General features: G+C 52.5%; 2 protein-coding genes across 4 annotated transcripts in view; one reads left to right on the top strand and one right to left on the bottom strand.

Annotated features, from left to right (window-relative positions):
- The window catches only part of LOC307165440 (protein CutA homolog), an 18673-nt gene extending 6774 nt beyond the window's left edge, over positions 1-11899 (bottom strand). Inside the window, exons 1-3 of one of the 3 annotated variants that reach the window (XM_079883050.1) lie at positions 11069-11899; positions 10691-10733; positions 8680-8828 (exon numbers count right to left, since the gene is read on the bottom strand). In XM_079883050.1, coding sequence (XP_079739176.1) covers positions 8680-8828; positions 10691-10720 — 179 coding nt within the window. In that variant the 5' untranslated portion in view covers positions 10721-10733; positions 11069-11899. The remainder of the gene's footprint in view (positions 1-8679; positions 8829-10690; positions 10734-11068) is intronic. The other 2 variants (XM_079883051.1, XM_079883052.1) reach the window with 2 other exon arrangements.
- The window catches only part of atf4a (activating transcription factor 4a), a 265767-nt gene continuing 250079 nt past the window's right edge, over positions 9313-25000 (top strand). The window contains exon 1 of the mRNA XM_079883030.1: positions 9313-9518. The gene's annotated coding sequence lies outside the window, so the exon portion shown is untranslated. The remainder of the gene's footprint in view (positions 9519-25000) is intronic.

Raw genomic sequence — 25000 nt, 5'->3', positions numbered from 1 at the left:
TGACGGATACGAGATAAAACGACTCAGTGTGTGTCGGACTCGGTGTGTGTCGGACTCGGTGTGTGTGTCGGACTCGGTGTGTGTGTCGGACTCGGTGTGTGTCGGACTCGGTGTGTGTCGGACTCGGTGTGTGTCGGACTCGGTGTGTGTGTCGGACTCGGTGTGTGTGTCGGACTCAGTGTGCACCTCATGCTCCCTCAGGACTCGGTGTGTGTCGGACTCGGTGTGTGTCGGACTCGGTGTGTGTCGGACTCAGTGTGTGTCGGACTCAGTGTGTGTCGGACTCAGTGTGTGTCGGACTCAGTGTGTGTCGGACTCAGTGTGTGTCGGACTCAGTGTGTGTCGGACTCAGTGTGTGTCGGACTCAGTGTGTGTCGGACTCAGTGTGTGTCGGACTCAGTGTGTGTCGGACTCAGTGTGTGTCGGACTCAGTGTGTGTCGGACTCAGTGTGTGTGTCGGACTCAGTGTGTGTGTCGGACTCAGTGTGTGTGTCGGACTCAGTGTGTGTCGGCGGACTCAGTGTGTGTGTCGGCGGACTCGGTGTGTGTCGGACTCGGTGTGTGTCGGACTCGGTGTGTGTCGGACTCGGTGTGTGTGGCGGATTCGGTGTGTGTCGGCGGACTCGGTGTGTGTGGCGGACTCGGTGTGTGTCGGCGGACTCAGTGTGTGTCGGACTCAGTGTGTGTGTCGGACTCAGTGTGTGTGTCGGACTCAGTGTGTGTCGGACTCAGTGTGTGTCGGACTCAGTGTGTGTCGGACTCAGTGTGTGTCGGACTCAGTGTGTGTCGGACTCAGTGTGTGTCGGACTCAGTGTGTGTCGGACTCAGTGTGTGTCGGACTCAGTGTGTGTCGGACTCAGTGTGTGTCGGACTCAGTGTGTGTCGGACTCAGTGTGTGTCGGACTCAGTGTGTGTCGGACTCAGTGTGTGTCGGACTCAGTGTGTGTCGGACTCAGTGTGTGTGTCGGACTCAGTGTGTGTCGGCGGACTCAGTGTGTGTGTCGGCGGACTCGGTGTGTGTCGGACTCGGTGTGTGTCGGACTCGGTGTGTGTCGGACTCGGTGTGTGTCGGACTCGGTGTGTGTGGCGGACTCGGTGTGTGTCGGCGGACTCGGTGTGTGTCGGACTCGGTGTGTGTCGGCGGACTCGGTGTGTGTCGGACTCGGTGTGTGTCGGCGGACTCGGTGTGTGTCGGACTCGGTGTGTGTGGCGGACTCGGTGTGTGTCGGCGGACTCGGTGTGTGTCGGACTCGGTGTGTGTCGGCGGACTCGGTGTGTGTCGGACTCGGTGTGTGTCGGACTCGGTGTGTGTCGGCGGACTCGGTGTGTGTCGGCGGACTCAGTGTGTGTCGGACTCAGTGTGTGTCGGACTCAGTGTGTGTGTCGGACTCAGTGTGTGTGTCGGACTCAGTGTGTGTGTCGGACTCAGTGTGTGTCGGACTCAGTGTGTGTGTCGGACTCAGTGTGTGTGTCGGACTCAGTGTGTGTGGCGGACTCAGTGTGTGTGTCGGACTCGGTGTGCGTCGGACTCGGTGTGTGTCGGCGGACTCGGTGTGTGTCGGCGGACTCGGTGTGTGTCGGCGGACTCGGTGTGTGTCGGCGGACTCGGTGTGTGTCGGCGGACTCGGTGTGTGTCGGCGGACTCGGTGTGTGTCGGACTCGGTGTGTGTCGGACTCGGTGTGTGTCGGCGGACTCGGTGTGTGTCGGCGGACTCGGTGTGTGTCGGCGGACTCGGTGTGTGTCGGACTCGGTGTGTGTCGGCGGACTCGGTGTGTGTCGGCGGACTCGGTGTGTGTCGGCGGACTCGGTGTGTGTCGGCGGACTCGGTGTGTGTCGGACTCGGTGTGTGTCGGCGGACTCGGTGTGTGTCGGCGGACTCGGTGTGTGTCGGACTCGGTGTGTGTCGGCGGACTCGGTGTGTGTCGGCGGACTCGGTGTGTGTCGGACTCGGTGTGTGTCGGCGGACTCGGTGTGTGTCGGCGGACTCGGTGTGTGTCGGCGGACTCGGTGTGTGGCGGACTCGGTGTGTGTCGGCGGACTCGGTGTGTGTCGGCGGACTCGGTGTGTGTCGGCGGACTCGGTGTGTGTCGGCGGACTCGGTGTGTGTCGGCGGACTCGGTGTGTGTGTCGGACTCAGTGTGTGTGTCGGACTCAGTGTGTGTCGGCGGACTCAGTGTGTGTGTCGGACTCGGTGTGTGTCGGCGGACTCGGTGTGTGTCGGACTCGGTGTGTGTGTCGGACTCAGTGTGTGTCGGCGGACTCAGTGTGTGTGGCGGACTCAGTGTGTGTCGGCGGACTCAGTGTGTGTCGGCGGACTCAGTGTGTGTGTCGGACTCAGTGTGTGTCGGCGGACTCGGTGTGTGTGTCGGACTCGGTGTGTGTCGGCGGACTCGGTGTGTGTCGGCGGACTCGGTGTGTGTCGGCGGACTCGGTGTGTGTCGGACTCGGTGTGTGTCGGCGGACTCGGTGTGTGTCGGCGGACTCGGTGTGTGTCGGACTCGGTGTGTGTCGGCGGACTCGGTGTGTGTCGGCGGACTCAGTGTGTGTGGCGGACTCAGTGTGTGTCGGCGGACTCAGTGTGTGTGTCGGACTCGGTGTGTGTCGGCGGACTCGGTGTGTGTCGGACTCGGTGTGTGTGTCGGACTCAGTGTGTGTCGGCGGACTCAGTGTGTGTGTCGGACTCAGTGTGTGTCGGCGGACTCGGTGTGTGTCGGCGGACTCGGTGTGTGTCGGCGGACTCGGTGTGTGTCGGACTCGGTGTGTGTCGGCGGACTCGGTGTGTGTCGGCGGACTCGGTGTGTGTCGGACTCGGTGTGTGTCGGCGGACTCGGTGTGTGTCGGCGGACTCAGTGTGTGTGTCGGACTCAGTGTGTGTCGGCGGACTCAGTGTGTGTGTCGGACTCGGTGTGTGTCGGCGGACTCGGTGTGTGTCGGACTCGGTGTGTGTGTCGGACTCAGTGTGTGTCGGCGGACTCAGTGTGTGTGGCGGACTCAGTGTGTGTCGGCGGACTCAGTGTGTGTGGCGGACTCAGTGTGTGTGTCGGACTCAGTGTGTGGCGGACTCGGTGTGTGTCGGCGGACTCGGTGTGTGTCGGCGGACTCGGTGTGTGTCGGCGGACTCGGTGTGTGTCGGACTCGGTGTGTGTCGGCGGACTCGGTGTGTGTCGGCGGACTCAGTGTGTGTGTCGGACTCAGTGTGTGTCGGCGGACTCAGTGTGTGTGGCGGACTCAGTGTGTGGCGGACTCGGTGTGTGTCGGCGGACTCGGTGTGTGTCGGCGGACTCGGTGTGTGTCGGCGGACTCGGTGTGTGTCGGCGGACTCGGTGTGTGTCGGACTCGGTGTGTGTCGGCGGACTCGGTGTGTGTCGGCGGACTCGGTGTGTGTCGGCGGACTCGGTGTGTGTCGGCGGACTCGGTGTGTGTCGGCGGACTCGGTGTGTGTCGGACTCGGTGTGTGTCGGCGGACTCGGTGTGTGTCGGCGGACTCAGTGTGTGTGTCGGACTCAGTGTGTGTCGGCGGACTCAGTGTGTGTCGGCGGACTCAGTGTGTGTCGGCGGACTCAGTGTGTGTCGGCGGACTCGGTGTGTGTCGGACTCGGTGTGTGTCGGCGGACTCGGTGTGTGTCGGCGGACTCGGTGTGTGTCGGCGGACTCGGTGTGTGTCGGCGGACTCGGTGTGTGTCGGCGGACTCGGTGTGTGTGTCGGACTCGGTGTGTGTGTCGGACTCGGTGTGTGTGTCGGACTCGGTGTGTGTGTCGGACTCGGTGTGTGTGTCGGACTCGGTGTGTGTGTCGGACTCAGTGTGTGTGTCGGACTCAGTGTGTGTGTCGGACTCAGTGTGTGTGTCGGACTCAGTGTGTGTGTCGGACTCAGTGTGTGTCGGCGGACTCAGTGTGTGTGGCGGACTCAGTGTGTGTGGCGGACTCAGTGTGTGTGGCGGACTCAGTGTGTGTGTCGGACTCAGTGTGTGTCGGCGGACTCAGTGTGTGTGTCGGACTCAGTGTGTGTCGGCGGACTCAGTGTGTGTGTCGGACTCAGTGTGTGTCGGCGGACTCAGTGTGTGTGTCGGACTCAGTGTGTGTCGGCGGACTCAGTGTGTGTGTCGGACTCAGTGTGTGTCGGCGGACTCAGTGTGTGTGTCGGACTCAGTGTGTGTCGGCGGACTCAGTGTGTGTGGCGGACTCAGTGTGTGTGGCGGACTCAGTGTGTGTCGGCGGACTCAGTGTGTGTCGGCGGACTCAGTGTGTGTCGGCGGACTCAGTGTGTGTCGGCGGACTCAGTGTGTGTCGGCGGACTCAGTGTGTGTCGGCGGACTCAGTGTGTGGCGGACTCAGTGTGTGTGGCGGACTCAGTGTGTGTGGCGGACTCAGTGTGTGTGGCGGACTCAGTGTGTGTGGCGGACTCAGTGTGTGGCGGACTCAGTGTGTGTGGCGGACTCAGTGTGTGTGGCGGACTCGGTGTGTGTGGCGGACTCGGTGTGTGTCGGCGGACTCGGTGTGTCGGCGGACTCGGTGTGTGTGGCGGACTCGGTGTGTGTGGCGGACTCGGTGTGTGTGGCGGACTCGGTGTGTGTCGGCGGACTCAGTGTGTGGCGGACTCAGTGTGTGGCGGACTCAGTGTGTGGCGGACTCAGTGTGTGGCGGACTCAGTGTGTGTCGGCGGACTCAGTGTGTGTGGCGGACTCAGTGTGTGTGGCGGACTCAGTGTGTGGCGGACTCAGTGTGTGGCGGACTCAGTGTGTGTGGCGGACTCAGTGTGTGTCGGCGGACTCAGTGTGTGTGGCGGACTCAGTGTGTGTGGCGGACTCAGTGTGTGTCGGCGGACTCAGTGTGTGTGGCGGACTCAGTGTGTGTGGCGGACTCAGTGTGTGTGGCGGACTCAGTGTGTGTGGCGGACTCAGTGTGTGTGGCGGACTCAGTGTGTGTGGCGGACTCAGTGTGTGTGGCGGACTCAGTGTGTGTGGCGGACTCAGTGTGTGTGGCGGACTCAGTGTGTGTGGCGGACTCAGTGTGTGTGGCGGACTCAGTGTGTGTGGCGGACTCAGTGTGTGTGGCGGACTCAGTGTGTGTGGCGGACTCAGTGTGTGTGGCGGACTCAGTGTGTGTCGGCGGACTCAGTGTGTGTGGCGGACTCAGTGTGTGTGGCGGACTCAGTGTGTGTGGCGGACTCAGTGTGTGTCGGCGGACTCAGTGTGTGTGGCGGACTCAGTGTGTGTGGCGGACTCAGTGTGTGTGGCGGACTCAGTGTGTGTGGCGGACTCAGTGTGTGTGGCGGACTCAGTGTGTGTGGCGGACTCAGTGTGTGTGGCGGACTCAGTGTGTGTCGGCGGACTCAGTGTGTGTCGGCGGACTCGGTGTGTGTCGGCGGACTCGGTGTGTGTCGGCGGACTCGGTGTGTGTCGGACTCGGTGTGTGTCGGCGGACTCAGTGTGTGTCGGCGGACTCAGTGTGTGTCGTCGGACTCAGTGTGTGTGGCGGACTCAGTGTGTGTGTCGGCGGACTCAGTGTGTGTCGGACTCGGTGTGTGTCGGACTCAGTGTGTGTCGGCGGACTCGGTGTGTGTCGGACTCAGTGTGTGTCGGCGGACTCAGTGTGTGTCGGACTCGGTGTGTGTCGGACTCAGTGTGTGTCGGCGGACTCGGTGTGTGTCGGACTCAGTGTGTGTCGGCGGACTCAGTGTGTGTGTCGGACTCAGTGTGTGTCGGCGGACTCAGTGTGTGTGTCGGACTCAGTGTGCGTGGCGGACTCAGTGTGTGTGTCGGCGGACTCAGTGTGTGTCGGCGGACTCGGTGTGTGTCGGACTCAGTGTGTGTCGGCGGACTCAGTGTGTGTGGCGGACTCGGTGTGTGTCGGACTCAGTGTGTGTGTCGGACTCAGTGTGTGTCGGCGGACTCGGTGTGTGTGTCGGCGGACTCAGTGTGTGTGTCGGACTCAGTGTGTGTCGGACTCAGTGTGTGTCGGCGGACTCGGTGTGTGTCGGCGGACTCAGTGTGTGTGGCGGACTCAGTGTGTGTGGCGGACTCAGTGTGTGTCGGCGGACTCAGTGTGTGTGTCGGACTCAGTGTGTGTGTCGGACTCAGTGTGTGTGTCGGACTCAGTGTGTGTGTCGGACTCAGTGTGTGTGTCGGACTCAGTGTGTGTGTCGGACTCAGTGTGTGTGTCGGACTCAGTGTGTGTCGGCGGACTCAGTGTGTGTGTCGGACTCAGTGTGTGTGTCGGCGGACTCAGTGTGTGTGTGTCGGACTCAGTGTGTGTGTGTCGGACTCAGTGTGGCGGACTCAGTGTGTGTGGCGGACTCAGTGTGTGTGTTGGCGGACTCAGTGTGTCGGACTCAGTGTGTGTCGGCGGACTCGGTGTGTGTCGGCGGACTCGGTGTGTGTGTCGGACTCAGTGTGTGTGGCGGACTCAGTGTGTGTGGCGGACTCAGTGTGTGTGGCGGACTCAGTGTCTGTCGGCGGACTCAGTGTGTGTGTCGGACTCAGTGTGTGTCGGCGGACTCAGTGTGTGTGGCGGACTCGGTGTGTGTGTCGGCGGACTCAGTGTGTGTGTCGGACTCAGTGTGTGTCGGCGGACTCAGTGTGTGTGGCGGACTCAGTGTGTGTGGCGGACTCAGTGTCTGTCGGCGGACTCAGTGTGTGTGTCGGACTCAGTGTGTGTCGGCGGACTCAGTGTGTGTGGCGGACTCAGTGTCTGTCGGCGGACTCAGTGTGTGTGTCGGACTCAGTGTGTGTCGGCGGACTCAGTGTGTGTGGCGGACTCAGTGTGTGTGGCGGACTCAGTGTCTGTCGGCGGACTCAGTGTGTGTGTCGGACTCAGTGTGTGTCGGCGGACTCAGTGTGTGTGTCGGACTCAGTGTGTGTCGGCGGACTCAGTGTGTGTGTCGGACTCAGTGTGTGTGTCGGCGGACTCGGTGTGTGTGGCGGACTCGGTGTGTGTCGGCGGACTCAGTGTGTGTCGGCGGACTCGGTGTGTGTGGCGGACTCGGTGTGTGTGGCGGACTCAGTGTGTGTGGCGGACTCAGTGTGTGTGGCGGACTCAGTGTGTGTGTCGGACTCGGTGTGTGTCGGACTCGGTGTGTGTGGCGGACTCAGTGTGTGCGGCGGACTCAGTGTGTGCGTCGGACTCGGTGTGTGTCGGCGGACTCGGTGTGTGTCGGCGGACTCGGTGTGTGTCGGCGGACTCGGTGTGTGTCGGCGGACTCGGTGTGTGTCGGCGGACTCGGTGTGTGTCGGCGGACTCAGTGTGTGTGGCGGACTCAGTGTGTGTCGGCGGACTCAGTGTGTGTGGCGGACTCAGTGTGTGTCGGCGGACTCGGTGTGTGTCGGCGGACTCGGTGTGTGTCGGCGGACTCGGTGTGTGTCGGCGGACTCGGTGTGTGTCGGCGGACTCGGTGTGTGTCGGCGGACTCGGTGTGTGTCGGCGGACTCGGTGTGTGTCGGCGGACTCGGTGTGTGTCGGCGGACTCGGTGTGTGTGGCGGACTCGGTGTGTGTGGCGGACTCAGTGTGTGTGGCGGACTCAGTGTGTGTGGCGGACTCAGTGTGTGTGGCGGACTCGGTGTGTGTCGGACTCGGTGTGTGTCGGACTCGGTGTGTGTCGGACTCAGTGTGTGTGTCGGACTCAGTGTGTGTGGCGGACTCGGTGTGTGTGGCGGACTCGGTGTGTGTGGCGGACTCAGTGTGTGTGTCGGACTCGGTGTGTGTGGCGGACTCAGTGTGTGTGGCGGACTCAGTGTGTGTGTCGGACTCAGTGTGTGCGTCGGACTCGGTGTGTGTCGGCGGACTCAGTGTGTGTGGCGGACTCGGTGTGTGTCGGACTCGGTGTGTGTCGGCGGACTCGGTGTGTGTCGGCGGACTCAGTGTGTGTCGGCGGACTCAGTGTGTGTCGGCGGACTCGGTGTGTGTCGGCGGACTCGGTGTGTGTGGCGGACTCAGTGTGTGTGGCGGACTCAGTGTGTGTGGCGGACTCAGTGTGTGTGGCGGACTCGGTGTGTGTCGGACTCGGTGTGTGTCGGACTCGGTGTGTGTCGGCGGACTCAGTGTGTGTGTCGGACTCAGTGTGTGTGTCGGACTCAGTGTGTGTCGGCGGACTCAGTGTGTGTGGCGGACTCGGTGTGTGTCGGACTCGGTGTGTGTCGGACTCGGTGTGTGTCGGACTCAGTGTGTGTCGGCGGACTCGGTGTGTGTGGCGGACTCGGTGTGTGTCGGACTCGGTGTGTGTCGGACTCAGTGTGTGTCGGCGGACTCAGTGTGTGTGTCGGACTCAGTGTGTGTGTCGGACTCAGTGTGTGTGTCGGACTCAGTGTGTGTGTCGGACTCAGTGTGTGTGTCGGACTCAGTGTGTGTGTCGGACTCAGTGTGTGTGTCGGACTCAGTGTGTGTGTCGGACTCAGTGTGTGTCGGCGGACTCAGTGTGTGTCGGCGGACTCGGTGTGTGTCGGACTCAGTGTGTCGGACTCAGTGTGTGTCGGCGGACTCGGTGTGTGTCGGACTCAGTGTGTGGGACTCAGTGTGTGTGTCGGACTCAGTGTGTGTGTCGGACTCAGTGTGTGGGACTCAGTGTGTGTCGGACTCAGTGTGTGTCGGACTCAGTGTGTGTCGGACTCAGTGTGTGTCGGACTCAGTGTGTGTGTCGGACTCAGTGTGTGGGACTCAGTGTGCACCTCATGCTCCTCAGTACCTGGCCAGCTCTTTGGCCACCGTGTCGTTCGGGCAGGTCACGAAGGCTGCCGAGTGTGTGCCAGACAAGTGTGTTTCTGTTGCCATGGAGAACGAGCGCGATCCGATCCACCGCAGCACCGGCAGCATCAAAACACCCGACAGGAGCGACTGAACAAACCACACACACACACACACACACACACACAACGTTAAAGGGATCCCAGACAGCAACATAAAAGAATTTCCCCCTGGGGACAATAGAGTTAAAGTTAAACTTTCCCAGGAGGACTTGATGGCCTTAATGCACATCAAACCCACACTGCGCTAGCGTATCCCATCATGCATTATGTTCGGGAACTCATGTGCCCCGAGATCGCGAGATGTCCAGGAAAACATTGCACTGTAATCTAAATTAATTAGATGCATATAATTTGGTAAAGACATTAATGCACATTTTATTTGTGCAAAGATGAGTATAGTGTGTGTAGGCCTATTTTGTACAACATTTGCAACTGTTTTTATCACTAAGCCTAACTATAGTTCATTTCTGTAAGTGAGGAGAGCAAAATAAAGTAAACTGTGACATATTATACCCAAATATTCTTCATTCAGAGACTACCAGTAAAACTTTGGGCCCAATAATGATTGGGACACTTTGAGCTGATCATGTTCTGCTGAAGTGTGTTTTCTTTAATTGCTAATGCTCTTTTTACACACAGACTGAACACAATGAAGCATTGCTTGGTGATTGGTTGAGCTAAACTGGTATTATCTAATTGTGTAGTTAAATTTAACAGCTGACAGATATTCAACATAATTCATGTGTGAGACAGTCTAACAGAAGGACGGACAAAACCAGTCAAATATCAACTGAGTTCTGCTCATATTTCATTACCATTTTCTAAACTATAGCGAATAAACTGATGATGTGAGAAATGTTGAAGGTGTCTGAATACATTTAGGTTTGCCTGTAATATGTATGCCAGTGAAACTGGGGTTAGCCAAAGCTGTGTCATGTAATCAAAATCACATGACCTCTCAAGTGTCCAATCATATATGAGGGTATAACATCAGACAAGTGTCAGTGACAGAGGTTTGACTTTTTGAATTAAGGAATATAAATTAATTTTAAACAAAACAATCCTGCCACGTTTTGGCCTAATGCGCTTATGAAATGTTTGTCCATCAAAAAATAGTATCACTTTGTATGTATAGACTATATATTTTTTTATCAAATTTTCAAGTGTGGTTTGGAAAAGTGTGATCAGCCTAAAGCGGGACAGTGTGTTTAGTGTTGTTATACAATATTATAATGCTGTTACTGCAGATGTTTAAGGTTTGTTCAAGATGTGGGTTCTTTTTTTTAGCAAGTTGAAGATTGTATATCTTGCCTAGGCTATGCCTATTGTGGTTGTATGTGTTTGTTGTTAAGATGAACTAGAGAACAGGCAGGAATTCTGACTACATTTAACTCTTTATCTGTCTACACAACACACACCACAGGCCTGTGATAATAGATGTTTAACGTCTTGATAATCATTGCATCAAAACTATCATAATGTATTATTTGTCTGATGAAGTTCAATTATCCATGTTTCATCCAGCCATAACCAGGAGAATTACTAACTTAAGAAGATTTTACTATTCCACTTGAATCTGTGGTTTTGGCCCTTTCGGTGTCCCACATTAGGAGACTGCAGCTCGTCTCAGGAGACTTGCACTAATATGCCTATCATTTCTTTTATGAATGTGTTTTCTGCATTTTCTCTTTTGATTTGATTAGGACACATCCTGTTTTTTTTTTAATGATATTGGATGTGGATTTAATGTTTTGGCTATACATCGAAATATGTCACAGAATTGCAAAAAATGTCCCATATTTGTGGCAATACCTCCTGACTGTGGTTGTGTACCGGCTGAAAGAAGAGAGTCATACACACATAGGATGCTTGAGGGTTATTATGAGTAAATGATGGGATAATTTTCATGTTTGGGTGAACTATCCCTTTAACACACACACACACACTCACCAGACAGAAGAAGCTCAGCGCTCCTCGCATCAAGCCTCTTCACCTGTGCAGGTAAAGCAACACTTCAGACTTTAGTTCAAAACCTCGCTTTCACTTGATGGATGTGCATGCATCTCTTTTCCATACAACAACAGTTTGTGTCTGTAAATCACCATAAAGTGCATCACAACATTTTTATAACGCTTTTATTTGGTTACTTTGTGTTTGTTTATGTAGTGTGGAAAAGAGCTCGAGAAACACACTAACACCAGTGAACACTGAGCTCATGCAGAGCTGTTATGCGTTTAAACGTTCACTTCATCACTGTAAAGCTGTTTATAAGGCATTAGAACGAAGAAAGTAATATAATAATGAAGAAAATAAGCATATCTCGCTCACCTCGCAGCCACTGCCTCTGCCGTAAAGCGCCCGCGACTGTCGTACAGAAGCAGTGCCAGAGCCGCCGTAAAGCGAGACTCCGAAGTCAACACAACAAAAAGCGTAATGCTTCGGTTCACCGAGGAACAGACAAAATACTGTTTTTAACGAATGTCAATGCAAGACAGACGTCAGTACGTCGTAGTTTGCCACTATTTATCTATGTTTGGAGTTTACATTACCGCAGTTTTAGGTCACGCGACAGCCGAGTTCCCGGAAGTAAAAACTCCACTCATTTTCTCCATATGGAAATTGATGTTTAACAATAACTAACTATTTAATACAGTCCTACTGTGAGTTCCAAGGATGTTAATTGATGGTATATACTTCTGCTGAAGCCGTCAGCCCGAATTATAACATAATCGTGCTGAATTCGCAAATTTTAACAAACATACTAAGACACAAAAACAAACTTTCAGACAATAAACAAGTTATAGTTCAATAGTCAACTATAAAAAGAAAATGATTTGTCACGAGATGAAAAAAAAACAAGGGAGGCACAAAAATTAATAAAAGCATATTATGAAACATGGCACAAATTCTAGATGTTTTTATAGCTTTCTATTTAGTATTTAAATACAAATTCAGTTCTAGTTTGAAGATGTCAAAGCGGGGTTTACTTTTTGTATATTTACATTTATGGATATAAAACTTTCCAATAATAAATAAAAGGAGGTTAATCCAAAAAACTTGCTTTGATTAGATTCTTGTCATTAATATAAAACCCCAAAATAATGTCTGTAAGATAAGTAAAAATCCCAGAACACATTTTGGACAATCAAGTCCTTGACTGGCATGAAGTTGGTTTGACGTTGGACGTTCGATATTCGCATATTTAGGGACCGTCTCAAAATTACATGCGACATTGGTATAAACGTTTCTAACTTCAATAGCATTTGAAGACAATGACTTACAGTCATAAAACCAACTGTACACTGTTCATCTAGGTGTCAGGTATGATGCACACCTTTTAGATTTTTGATATTTATGACAATAAACTGTTAAATCATATGCAAATATTGCTATGTATTTCACTACTGTATGGGGTCATACACAAAATATGACAATATTTAAAGTTCAATATCATTTGAAGACAACAATTTACAGTCATAAAACCAACTGTACATTGTTCACCCAGGTCTCATGTATGATGCACACTTTTTAGATTTTCAATATTTATGACAATAAACTGTTAAATCATATGCAAATATTGTTATGTATTTCACTACTGTATGGGGTCATACACAAAATATGACTATATTTAAAGCTCAATATCATTTGAAGACAATGACTTACAGTCATAAAACCAACTGTACATTGTTCATCTAGGTGTCAGGTATGATGCACACCTTTTAGATTTTTGACATTTATGACAATAAACTGCTAAATCATATCTAAATATTGTTATGTATTTCACTACTGTATGGGGTCATACACAAAATATGACAATATTTAAAGCTCAATATCATTTGAAGACAACAATTTACAGTCATAAAACCAACTGTACATTGTTCATCTAGGTGTCAGGTATGATGCACACCTTTTAGATTTTTGATATTTATGACAATAAACTGTTAAATCATATGCAAATATTGTTATGTATTTCACTACTGTATGGGGTCATACACAAAATATGACAATATTTAAAGCTCAATATCATTTGAAGACAATGACTTACAGTCATAAAACCAACTGTACATTGTTCATCTAGGTGTCAGGTATGATGCACACCTTTTAGATTTTTGATATTTATGACAATAAACTGTTAAATCATATGCAAATATTGCTATGTATTTCACTACTGTATGGGGTCATACACAAAATATGACAATATTTAAAGTGCAATTAAAAAATGATGATACAAAATATCTTTATATATCAAACATGTTTATTTGTATTCATTTTATTTCCGTCGGCAGCCAACAAGACTCTTTTTTGGCCTTTGACTCTTTTTTGGTACTTGTAGGGAACTGTACAAATACCAGTGACCAATCCACAACTATTTGCATAGGCAGCACTTCCACTCAACCTTCTGAACTCTCTTGAACTCCTTTTGTGACATAGAAAGGCATGCCCCATGGAACTGTAAGAATTGATAAATTAGGAAATTCCAAACAGTCTGTTTTGGGGGTGACCAGGCCCTGAGAGGACAAAAGGACCTCTCTGGAGATTAGCATTTGAACTGGCTCTCATGCACCATCGAGACGAAAGTCTCACCTCCGAGTCATCTAATCTACATCTCTTTCCCTCTCCCCTCACCCCTCTCTCTTATGCTCAGATGATCACCTGAAATCACCCAAGAAAATGTATAGTTTAATGTGTATGATTATCACAGAGTATTTTCAAGTTTGGTATCATTTAAAATGTCACAGTGCGACTGGTACAGATATCTCATATCCAGATAGATAAAACAAAAGGTAATAGGGTTTTTAAGAGCTTATGGGTAACTGACTTACAAAGGAAGGTGGTCTTTAAGCAAATGGTCCCACACCCCCATGAAGATGCGACCACTGCATGCAAATTTCTATTGTTACATGTTTCCAGGTAAAAGGTTTGTCTATTTAAGGAAGTGCAGCAGGGAGATCGGGGCCTTTTCTGTACTTCAGATGGCCCGTGAGGCTGAGAGACCGAGATCTCTCAGCCTCATGTATTTCTTAAAGTTGGGTTTGCATCTTTTCTTTATTCCGGAGAATTTGATGTTTTGTATCGATTATCTTTGAATTGATTATGAAATTGGCATGATACATTTACCTGACATAATAAATTGTTACGTGATTATTCCAACTGATTTTGACATTGTTCATTTAATGGTTAAAAGGAATAGTCAAACATTCACTCATGATTAATGATCCACAGATATCATTAAAACCCTTTCATTTATGGAGTCAGATGAATTAAACGAGAGAATACATAATTAAATGTATTGTAAATTTAACCAACCAATATTTTGCACGAGTAAGGACAGAGCACGTGATAACCTTCCCCGTGTATTGGCGGACCGGCAGATTGGACCAATATATCGGGCCTTACAGAACCACCTCTTGCAGCGGTGACATTCAATCTGTTAAAAGATAATAATAACCTTATAATAATGCTCAGTAATCAATTACTTCATCACTCAATTCCAATTCAATTTTCTAATGTTTCTAGTAGTGAAATACATAACAATATTTGCATATGATTTAACAGTTTATTGTCATAAATATCAAAAATCTAAAAGGTGTGCATCATACATGAGACCTAGATGAACAATGTACAGTTGGTTTTATGACTGTAAATTGTTGTCTTCAAATGATATTGAGCTTTAAATATTGTCATATTTTGTGTATGACCCCATACAGTAGTGAAATACATAGCAATATTTGCATATGATTTAGCAGTTTATTGTCATAAATATCAAAAATCTAAAAGGTGTGCATCATACCTGACACCTAGATGAACAGTGTACAGTTGGTTTTATGACTGTAAGTCATTGTCTTCAAATGATATTGAAGTTAGAAACGTTTATACCAATGTCGCATGTAATTTTGAGACGGTCCCTAAATATGCGAATATCGAACGTCCAACGTCAAACCAACTTCATGCCAGTCAAGGCATTAGCACTGCAGAAAGACTGAGCAACAGGACACTCCCAGAACAAATGCCTACAAAAACAAACTTTCAGACAATAAACAAGTTATAGTTCAATAGTCAACTATAAAAAGAATATAAAGAAGACTAATGTACCTATTGAAAATGATTTGTCACGAGATGTAAAAGAAAAGAAAAGGGAGGCACACAAATTAATAAAAGCATATTATGAAAGAATATTAAACATGGCACAAATTCTAGATGTTTTTATAGCTTTCTATTTAGTATTTAAATACAAATTCAGTGTCAAAGCGGGGTTTACTTTTTGTATATTTACATTTATGGATATAAAACTTTCCAATAATAAATAAAAGGAGGTTAATCCAAAAACTGGCTTTGATTAGATTCTTGTCATTAATATAAAACCCCAAAATAATGTCTGTAAGATAAGGAAAAATACATTTTACACATTTTGGACAATCAAGGCATTAGCATTACTGCAGAAAGACTGAGCAACAGGACACTCCCAGAACAAATGTGTAGAACCTACAGTTTCAGAAGAAACTTCACCAAAAGATGATTTCGTGGTGAAAGACTACATTCCCCACCAGTGCAACATCTCTGGCAGCGCTATCGTTCATTTCCTGCTTTATGTTTTTATTTATCACAACCATATTTTAATACAAGCGAGTGTTATATATAAAAAAAAGTGGCAAACGTATTGTAATTAATCTGAAATGCATAATTACGAACATGTCGTAAACTGTGTTGTTAACGGAAGTTGCGTAGATGCTACGTCACAAATCAGCTGGCGTCTGTCTTCCGGCGCGCGCAAATACAGAGAGGATCCGCGTGTTCCCGCAAAAGGTAGAGAAAAGTGAAATGAAACAACTCTATTTGAGTTTCGTCGCGTGTGTCCGTGTGTGTCCGTGATGACTAGTCCACTGCGCAAACTGACGTGCGGAAGAGCCGCGCGAGTGTGAAGAAAGCAGTGCTGATCTCAGTCTGAGCCTCCATTGATGTGCACTTGTGTTATAGAAGAGTGATGCATTAACCGTGCTCATTTATTTATTAATTATCACCTGTTTTCTCAGATGCACGTGAAGGGCTCGTGGATATTCAGAGTCGAGGAATCGAATCTTCTGGAGTCGACTCTCTACGCGAACCGAGCGACTCGAGGTCCAGCTCAGGTTGTTGCACAATCCTCCTGTTTTTTTCTTTCACACGTGTGTTTGTTGTGATTTCAGATCAAGATGAAGGAAACTGGAGCATCTTCAACATCTCCAGAGCTCAAGTTGGCATGAAATCAACGTTTAATGAATGTCACTGCTCTTCTTGTCAACGATTCATCCGTGCATGTTTATTTTTAATCCCGCCTCCAACCAGTGGAACAATCTAATCCCGATCGACATGTTCTTTCCTGTTTAATTGCCATTCACTCAGAAATGTGACCATATGGAAGTATAACTTGTGTCTTAAGCCGCCGTAACACCGAAACTGAGTTTATACTTCATTATCTGCAGATTAAAGACTTGCTAGTTCTCAATAAAGCTCTTGAGCCGCTTTAAAGATGCGTGTGTTTTAACTCTGTAGGATCTCACTTGCCTTTCTCCTTCATGATGTACTTTATTAAATGAATATGTCCATGACTGAACTCTAGAGTCTCTCCAGAAGGTGGCGCTCTACTCTTGATGTTCTCACACACACACACACACACACATATCCTCTGATAGTTATTCTGGAGTTGTTGATGTGTATTCATTAATTAGTGAGTTCAGAGTCGCTCTTGATGTGCTTTTGAAAAGTTGAGCATATTTTAAAGGAATGGCTCGGCTAAAAATCGTCATTTACTCTCTCATGTCCTTCCAAACCTGTGTGAGTTTGTCTTCGGTGGCATTAAAGATTTTTACAGCTCACTCTTGTCATTTCAATGACATCAGAAAACATTGAATCTAGCACTCAAACTGTTTACATTCACCATGAAATCAAAATGGACAATTATTAATAATTATTTATTGTTTGAAATAGTGCTGCATTTCTGGTCATTGATTTATGGGAGCGCATCATTATAGTTTTAATAATGTTTAATGAGAATAAGTTCCTCTTCAGCGTCTCTTCTCTTCTCTAATGACGAGGGCGGGGCTATAACCTGTCACTCACATGAGATCAGCCAATAGCAAACCACAACCATCCAATCAACTCCCCACAGACACAATCAAGCCCCGCCCACATCTGTTCTCGTTCCAGAAGCGTTTCTCTCGATATACGACACAATAGAGGAGAGAAGACCAGCACAACTTCCCTTTCATGACGACTGATAATATTAGGTTTACAGGTTAGTATTGGAAGACGGATGTTTTGATTAAATTCTGCCGTTAAAGCAGTTCTGTCATGCACACACACACACACACACACACGGTAAAGCTGCTGAGCTCATGTGAACACACACCGTGACGGACAGAAACACTGAGAGACTGAATGAATGAATGAATAAATTCTGCGAAGATGAAGATGTTCCCATGGAAACTGGGCAGTCAGCACATCTGTAGAGCTGTCAACTTCCCACGACTCCATTCAGAGCACACACACACACACACACACACACACAGGGAGTCACTCTCTCTCACATACATACACACAGTCACACACTCGCTCACACAGACATCCACACACACAGACTCACTGTCACACACACAGTCACACACACACACATACACAGAGTCTCTCTCTCTCTCTCTCTCTCTCTCTATCTCTCACACACACACACCTGAGGTTAGCAGTGTGTGGAGTTCATTTATGCATTTGGCAGATGCTTTTATCCAAAATGATTTACATTTCATTGAAGGAACACATCTGATCAGTTTCTCCCTGGAACCGAGACTTTACATTTACATTTACATTTACATTTTACTTTTAGTCATTTAGCAGACGCTTTTATCCAAAGCGACTTACAAATTAGGACTAAATTAACCGAGTCATCGTGAAGAGGCAAAAACAACGCAAGAAGTGCTCAACATACGAAGTTCAGGCATTGCTCAGAGTAGCATAAGCCAGACAAGGGAGGTTTTAAAGGGAAAGGGAAGGGTTTTTTTTCTTTTTTTATTTATTTATTTTTTATGAGGTTAAGTGCTCACGGAAGAGATGAGTTTTCAGCTGTCTTTTGAATGTTGTCAGGGATTCTGCGTTCCGAATGAGGGTGGGGAGAGCATTCCTCCAGCAGGGAACTGTGAATGAGAATGTTCTGGAAAGTGATTTTGTGGCTTTCTGTGATGGAACCACGAGACGTCGCTCGTTGGCCGATCGCAGGCTTCTGGTAGACGTCTCTCGTTGGCCGATCGCAGGCTTCTGGTAGACGTCGCTCGTTGGCCGATCGTAGGCTTCTGGTAGACGTCGCTCGTTGGCCGATCGTAGGCTTCTGGTAGACGTCGCTCGTTGGCCGATCGCAGGCTTCTGGTAGACGTCGCTCGTTGGCCGATCGCAGGCTTCTGGTAGACGTCGCTCGTTGGCCGATCGCAGGCTTCTGGTAGACGTCGCTCGTTGGCCGATCGCAGGCTTCTGGTAGACGTCGCTCGTTGGCCGATCGTAGGCTTCTGGTAGACGTCGCTCGTTGACCGATCGCAGGCTTCTGGTAGACGTCGCTCGTTGACCGATCGCAGGCTTCTGGTAGACGTCGCTCGTTGGCCGATCGCAGGCTTCTGGTAGACGTCGCTCGTTGCCCGATCGCAGGCTTCTGGTAGACGTCGCTCGTTGGCCGATCGTAGGCTTCTGGTAGACGTCGCTCGTTGGCCGATCGCAGGCTTCTGGTAGACGTCGCTCGTTGGCCGATCGCAGGCTTCTGGTAGAGGTCGCTCGTTGGCCGATCGCAGGCTTCTGGTAGACGTCGCTCGTTGGCCGATCGCAGGCTTCTGGTAGACGTCGCTCGTTGGCCGATCGTAGGCTTCTGGTAGACGTCGCTCGTTGGCCGATCGTAGGCTTCTGGTAGACGTCGCTCGTTGGCCGATCGCAGGCTTCTGGTAGACGTCGCTCGTTGGCCGATCGCAGGCTTCTGGTAGACGTCGCTCGTTGGCCGATCGTAGGCTTCTGGTAGACGTCGCTCGTTGACCGATCGCAGGCTTCTGGTAGACGTCGCTCGTTGGCCGATCGCAGGCTTCTGGTAGACGTCGCTCGTTGACCGATCGCAGGCTTCTGGTAGACGTCGCTCGTTGGCCGATCGCAGGCTTCTGGTAGACGTCGCTCGTTGGCCGATCGCAGGCTTCTGGTAGACGTCGCTCGTTGGCCGATCGTAGGCTTCTGGTAGACGTCGCTCGTTGGCCGATCGTAGGCTTCTGGTAGACGTCGCTCGTTGACCGATCGCAGGCTTCTGGTAGACGTCGCTCGTTGGCCGATCGTAGGCTTCTGGTAGACGTCGCTCGTTGGCCGATCGCAGGCTTCTGGTAGACGTCGCTCGTTGGCCGATCGCAGGCTTCTGGTAGACGTCGCTCGTTGGCCGATCGTAGGCTTCTGGTAGACGTCGCTCGTTGACCGATCGCAGGCTTCTGGTAGACGTCGCTCGTTGGCCGATCGTAGGCTTCTGGTAGACGTCGCTCGTTGACCGATCGCAGGCTTCTGGTAGACGTCGCTCGTTGGCCGATCGCAGGCTTCTGGTAGACGTCGCTCGTTGGCCGATCGCAGGCTTCTGGTAGACGTCGCTCGTTGACCGATCGCAGGCTTCTGGTAGACGTCGCTCGTTGGCCGATCGCAGGCTTCTGGTAGACGTCGCTCGTTGGCCGATCGTAGGCTTCTGGTAGACGTCGCTCGTTGACCGATCGCAGGCTTCTGGTAGACGTCGCTCGTTGGCCGATCGCAGGCTTCTGGTAGACGTCGCTCGTTGGCCGATCGCAGGCTTCTGGTAGACGTCGCTCGTTGGCCGATCGTAGGCTTCTGGTAGACGTCGCTCGTTGGCCGATCGCAGGCTTCTGGTAGACGTCGCTCGTTGACCGATCGCAGGCTTCTGGTAGACGTCGCTCGTTGACCGATCGCAGGCTTCTGGTAGACGTCGCTCGTTGACCGATCGCAGGCTTCTGGTAGACGTCGCTCGTTGACCGATCGCAGGCTTCTGGTAGACGTCGCTCGTTGACCGATCGCAGGCTTCTGGTAGACGTCGATCGCAGGCTTCTGGTAGACGTCGCTCGTTGGCCGATCGCAGGCTTCTGGTAGACGTCGCTCGTTGGCCGATCGCAGGCTTCTGGTAGACGTCGCTCGTTGGCCGATCGCAGGCTTCTGGTAGACGTCGCTCGTTGACCGATCGCAGGCTTCTGGTAGACGTCGCTCGTTGGCCGATCGCAGGCTTCTGGTAGACGTCGCTCGTTGACCGATCGCAGGCTTCTGGTAGACGTCGATCGCAGGCTTCTGGTAGACGTCGCTCGTTGACCGATCGCAGGCTTCTGGTAGACGTCGCTCGTTGGCCGATCGCAGGCTTCTGGTAGACGTCGCTCGTTGGCCGATCGCAGGCTTCTGGTAGACGTCGCTCGTTGACCGATCGCAGGCTTCTGGTAGACGTCGCTCGTTGGCCGATCGCAGGCTTCTGGTAGACGTCGCTCGTTGACCGATCGCAGGCTTCTGGTAGTCGTCGCTCGTTGGCCGATCGCAGGCTTCTGGTAGACGTCGCTCGTTGACCGATCGCAGGCTTCTGGTAGACGTCGCTCGTTGACCGATCGCAGGCTTCTGGTAGACGTCGCTCGTTGGCCGATCGCAGGCTTCTGGTAGACGTCGCTCGTTGGCCGATCGTAGGCTTCTGGTAGACGTCGCTCGTTGGCCGATCGCAGGCTTCTGGTAGACGTCTCTCGTTGGCCGATCGCAGGCTCCTTGTAGACGTCGCTCGTTGACCGATCGCAGGCTCCTTGTAGACGTCGCTCGTTGGCCGATCGCAGGCTCCTTGTAGACGTCGCTCGTTGACCGATCGCAGGCTTCTGGTAGACGTCGCTCGTTGACCGATCGTAGGCTTCTGGTAGACGTCGCTCGTTGACCGATCGCAGGCTCCTTGTAGACGTCGCTCGTTGGCCGATCGCAGGCTCCTTGTAGACGTCGCTCGTTGACCGATCGTAGGCTTCTGGTAGACGTCGCTCGTTGGCCGATCGCAGGCTCCTTGTAGACGTCGCTCGTTGACCGATCGCAGGCTTCTGGTAGACGTCGCTCGTTGGCCGATCGCAGGCTTCTGGTAGACGTCGCTCGTTGACCGATCGCAGGCTTCTGGTAGACGCCGCTCGTTGACCGATCGCAGGCTCCTTGTAGACGTTGCTCGTTGGCCGATCGCAGGCTCCTTGTAGACGTCGCTCGTTGACCGATCGTAGGCTTCTGGTAGACGTCGCTCGTTGGCCGATCGCAGGCTCCTTGTAGACGTCGCTCGTTGACCGATCGCAGGCTTCTGGTAGACGTCGCTCGTTGGCCGATCGCAGGCTTCTGGTAGACGTCGCTCGTTGACCGATCGCAGGCTTCTGGTAGACGCCGCTCGTTGGCCGATCGTAGGCTTCTGGTAGACGTCGCTCGTTGGCCGATCGCAGGCTTCTGGTAGACGTCGCTCGTTGACCGATCGCAGGCTTCTGGTAGACGTCGCTCGTTGACCGATCGTAGGCTTCTGGTAGACGTCGCTCGTTGGCCGATCGCAGGCTTCTGGTAGACGTCGCTCGTTGGCCGATCGTAGGCTTCTGGTAGACGTCGCTCGTTGGCCGATCGCAGGCTTCTGGTAGACGTCGCTCGTTGGCCGATCGCAGGCTTCTGGTAGACGTCGCTCGTTGACCGATCGCAGGCTTCTGGTAGACGTCGCTCGTTGGCCGATCGTAGGCTTCTGGTAGACGTCGCTCGTTGGCCGATCGCAGGCTTCTGGTAGACGTCGCTCGTTGACCGATCGCAGGCTTCTGGTAGACGTCGCTCGTTGACCGATCGCAGGCTTCTGGTAGACGTCGCTCGTTGGCCGATCGCAGGCTTCTGGTAGACGTCGCTCGTTGGCCGATCGCAGGCTTCTGGTAGACGTCGCTCGTTGGCCGATCGCAGGCTTCTGGTAGACGTCGCTCGTTGGCCGATCGCAGGCTTCTGGTAGACGTCGCTCGTTGGCCGATCGCAGGCTTCTGGTAGACGTTGCTCGTTGACCGATCGCAGGCTTCTGGTAGACGTCGCTCGTTGGCCGATCGCAGGCTTCTGGTAGACGTCGCTCGCTGGCCGATCGCAGGCTTCTGGTAGACGTCGCTCGTTGGCCGATCGCAGGCTTCTGGTAGACGTCGCTCGTTGACCGATCGCAGGCTTCTGGTAGACGTCGCTCGTTGGCCGATCGCAGGCTTCTGGTAGACGCCGCTCGTTGGCCGATCGCAGGCTTCTGGTAGACGTCGCTCGTTGGCCGATCGCAGGCTTCTGGTAGACGTCGCTCGTTGACCGATCGTAGGCTTCTGGTAGACGTCGCTCGTAGGCTTCTGGTAGATGTCGCTCGTTGGCCGATCGCAGGCTTCTGGTAGACGTCGCTCGTTGACCGATCGCAGGCTTCTGGTAGACGTCGCTCGTTGGCCGATCGCAGGCTTCTGGTAGACGTCGCTCGTTGACCGATCGCAGGCTTCTGGTAGACGTCGCTCGTTGGCCGATCGAAGGCTTCTGGTAGACGTCGCTCGCAGGCTTCTGGTAGATGTCGCTCGTTGGCCGATCGAAGGCTTCTGGTAGACGTCGCTCGTTGGCCGATCGCAGGCTTCTGGTAGACGTCGCTCGCAGGCTTCTGGTAGATGTCGCTCGTTGGCCGATCGAAGGCTTCTGGTAGACGTCGCTCGTTGGCCGATCGTAGGCTTCTGGTAGACGTCGCTCGTTGGCCGATCGCAGGCTTCTGGTAGACGTCGCTCGTTGACCGATCGCAGGCTTCTGGTAGACGTCGCTCGTTGACCGATCGCAGGCTTCTGGTAGACGTCGCTCGTTGGCCGATCGCAGGCTTCTGGTAGACGTCGCTCGTTGGCCGATCGCAGGCTTCTGGTAGACGTCGCTCGTTGGCCGATCGCAGGCTTCTGGTAGACGTCGCTCGTTAGCCGATCGTAGGCTTCTGGTAGACGTCGCTCGTTGGCCGATCGTAGGCTTCTGGTAGACGTCGCTCGTTGGCCGATCGTAGGCTTCTGGTAGACGTTGCTCGTTGGCCGATCGCAGGCTTCTGGTAGACGTTGCTCGTTGGCCGATCGTAGGCTTCTGGTAGACGTCGCTCGTTAGCCGATCGTAGGCTTCTGGTAGACGTTGCTCGTTGGCCGATCGCAGGCTTCTGGTAGACGTCGCTCGTTGGACGATCGTAGGCTTCTGGTAGACGTCGCTCGTTGGCCGATCGTAGGCTTCTGGTAGACGTCGCTCGTTGGACGATCGTAGGCTTCTGGTAGACGTCGCTCGTTGGCCGATCGTAGGCTTCTGGTAGACGTTGCTCGTTGGCCGATCGTAGGCTTCTGGTAGACGTCGCTCGTTGGACGATCGTAGGCTTCTGGTAGACGTTGCTCGTTGGCCGATCGTAGGCTTCTGGTAGACGTCGCTCGTTGGACGATCGTAGGCTTCTGGTAGACGTCGCTCGTTGACCGATCGCAGGCTTCTGGTAGACGTCGCTCGTTGACCGATCGTAGGCTTCTGGTAGACGTCGCTCGTTGGCCGATCGTAGGCTTCTGGTAGACGTTGCTCGTTGGCCGATCGTAGGCTTCTGGTAGACGTCGCTCGTTGGACGATCGTAGGCTTCTGGTAGACGTCGCTCGTTGGACGATCGTAGGCTTCTGGTAGACGTCGCTCGTTGGCCGATCGTAGGCTTCTGGTAGACGTTGCTCGTTGGCCGATCGTAGGCTTCTGGTAGACGTCGCTCGTTGGACGATCGTAGGCTTCTGGTAGACGTCGCTCGTTGACCGATCGCAGGCTTCTGGTAGACGTCGCTCGTTGACCGATCGCAGGCTTCTGGTAGACGTCGCTCGTTGGCCGATCGCAGGCTTCTGGTAGACGTTGCTCGTTGGCCGATCGCAGGCTTCTGGTAGACGTCGCTCGTTGGACGATCGTAGGCTTCTGGTAGACGTCGCTCGTTGGCCGATCGTAGGCTTCTGGTAGACGTCGCTCGTTGGACGATCGTAGGCTTCTGGTAGACGTCGCTCGTTGGACGATCGTAGGCTTCTGGTAGACGTCGCTCGTTGGACGATCGTAGGCTTCTGGTAGACGTCGCTCGTTGGACGATCGTAGGCTTCTGGTAGACGTCGCTCGTTGGCCGATCGTAGGCTTCTGGTAGACGTTGCTCGTTGGCCGATCGCAGGCTTCTGGTAGACGTCGCTCGTTGGACGATCGTAGGCTTCTGGTAGACGTCGCTCGTTAGCCGATCGTAGGCTTCTGGTAGACGTCGCTCGTTAGCCGATCGTAGGCTTCTGGTAGACGTCGCTCGTTGGCCGATCGCAGGCTTCTGGTAGACGTCTCTCGTTGGCCGATCGCAGGCTCCTTGTAGACGTCGCTCGTTGGCCGATCGCAGGCTTCTGGTAGACGTCGCTCGTTGGCCGATCGCAGGCTTCTGGTAGACGTCGCTCGTTGACCGATCGCAGGCTTCTGGTAGACGTCGCTCGTTGGCCGATCGCAGGCTTCTGGTAGACGCCGCTCGTTGGCCGATCGCAGGCTTCTGGTAGACGTCGCTCGTTGGCCGATCGCAGGCTCCTTGTAGACGTCGCTCGTTGGCCGATCGCAGGCTTCTGGTAGACGTCGCTCGTTGGCCGATCGCAGGCTTCTGGTAGACGTCGCTCGTTGGCCGATCGTAGGCTTCTGGTAGACGTCGCTCGTTGGCCGATCGCAGGCTTCTGGTAGACGTCGCTCGTTGGCCGATCGTAGGCTTCTGGTAGACGTCGCTCGTTGACCGATCGCAGGCTTCTGGTAGACGTCGCTCGTTGGCCGATCGCAGGCTTCTGGTAGACGTCGCTCGTTGGCCGATCGCAGGCTTCTGGTAGACGCCGCTCGTTGACCGATCGCAGGCTTCTGGTAGACGTCGCTCGTTGGCCGATCGTAGGCTTCTGGTAGACGTCGCTCGTTGGCCGATCGCAGGCTTCTGGTAGACGTCGCTCGTTGGCCGATCGCAGGCTTCTGGTAGACGTCGCTCGTTGGCCGATCGCAGGCCGATCGCAGGCTTCTGGTAGACGTCGCTCGTTGGCCGATCGCAGGCCGATCGCAGGCTTCTGGTAGACGTCGCTCGTTGGCCGATCGTAGGCTTCTGGTAGACGTCGCTCGTTGGCCGATCGCAGGCTTCTGGTAGGGATGTAGGCTCGTAGGAGCGAGTGAGAGTAGGAGGAGCTGAGCCTGTGATAGATCTGTAAGAAGCGTCAATGC

Source organism: Squalius cephalus, assembly GCF_949319135.1.
Source record: "Squalius cephalus genome assembly, chromosome: 10".
Lineage (NCBI taxonomy): Eukaryota > Metazoa > Chordata > Actinopteri > Cypriniformes > Leuciscidae > Squalius > Squalius cephalus.
The sequence above is the reverse complement of the archived record's forward strand: the minus strand, read 5'-3'. Positions and strand labels throughout refer to the sequence as shown.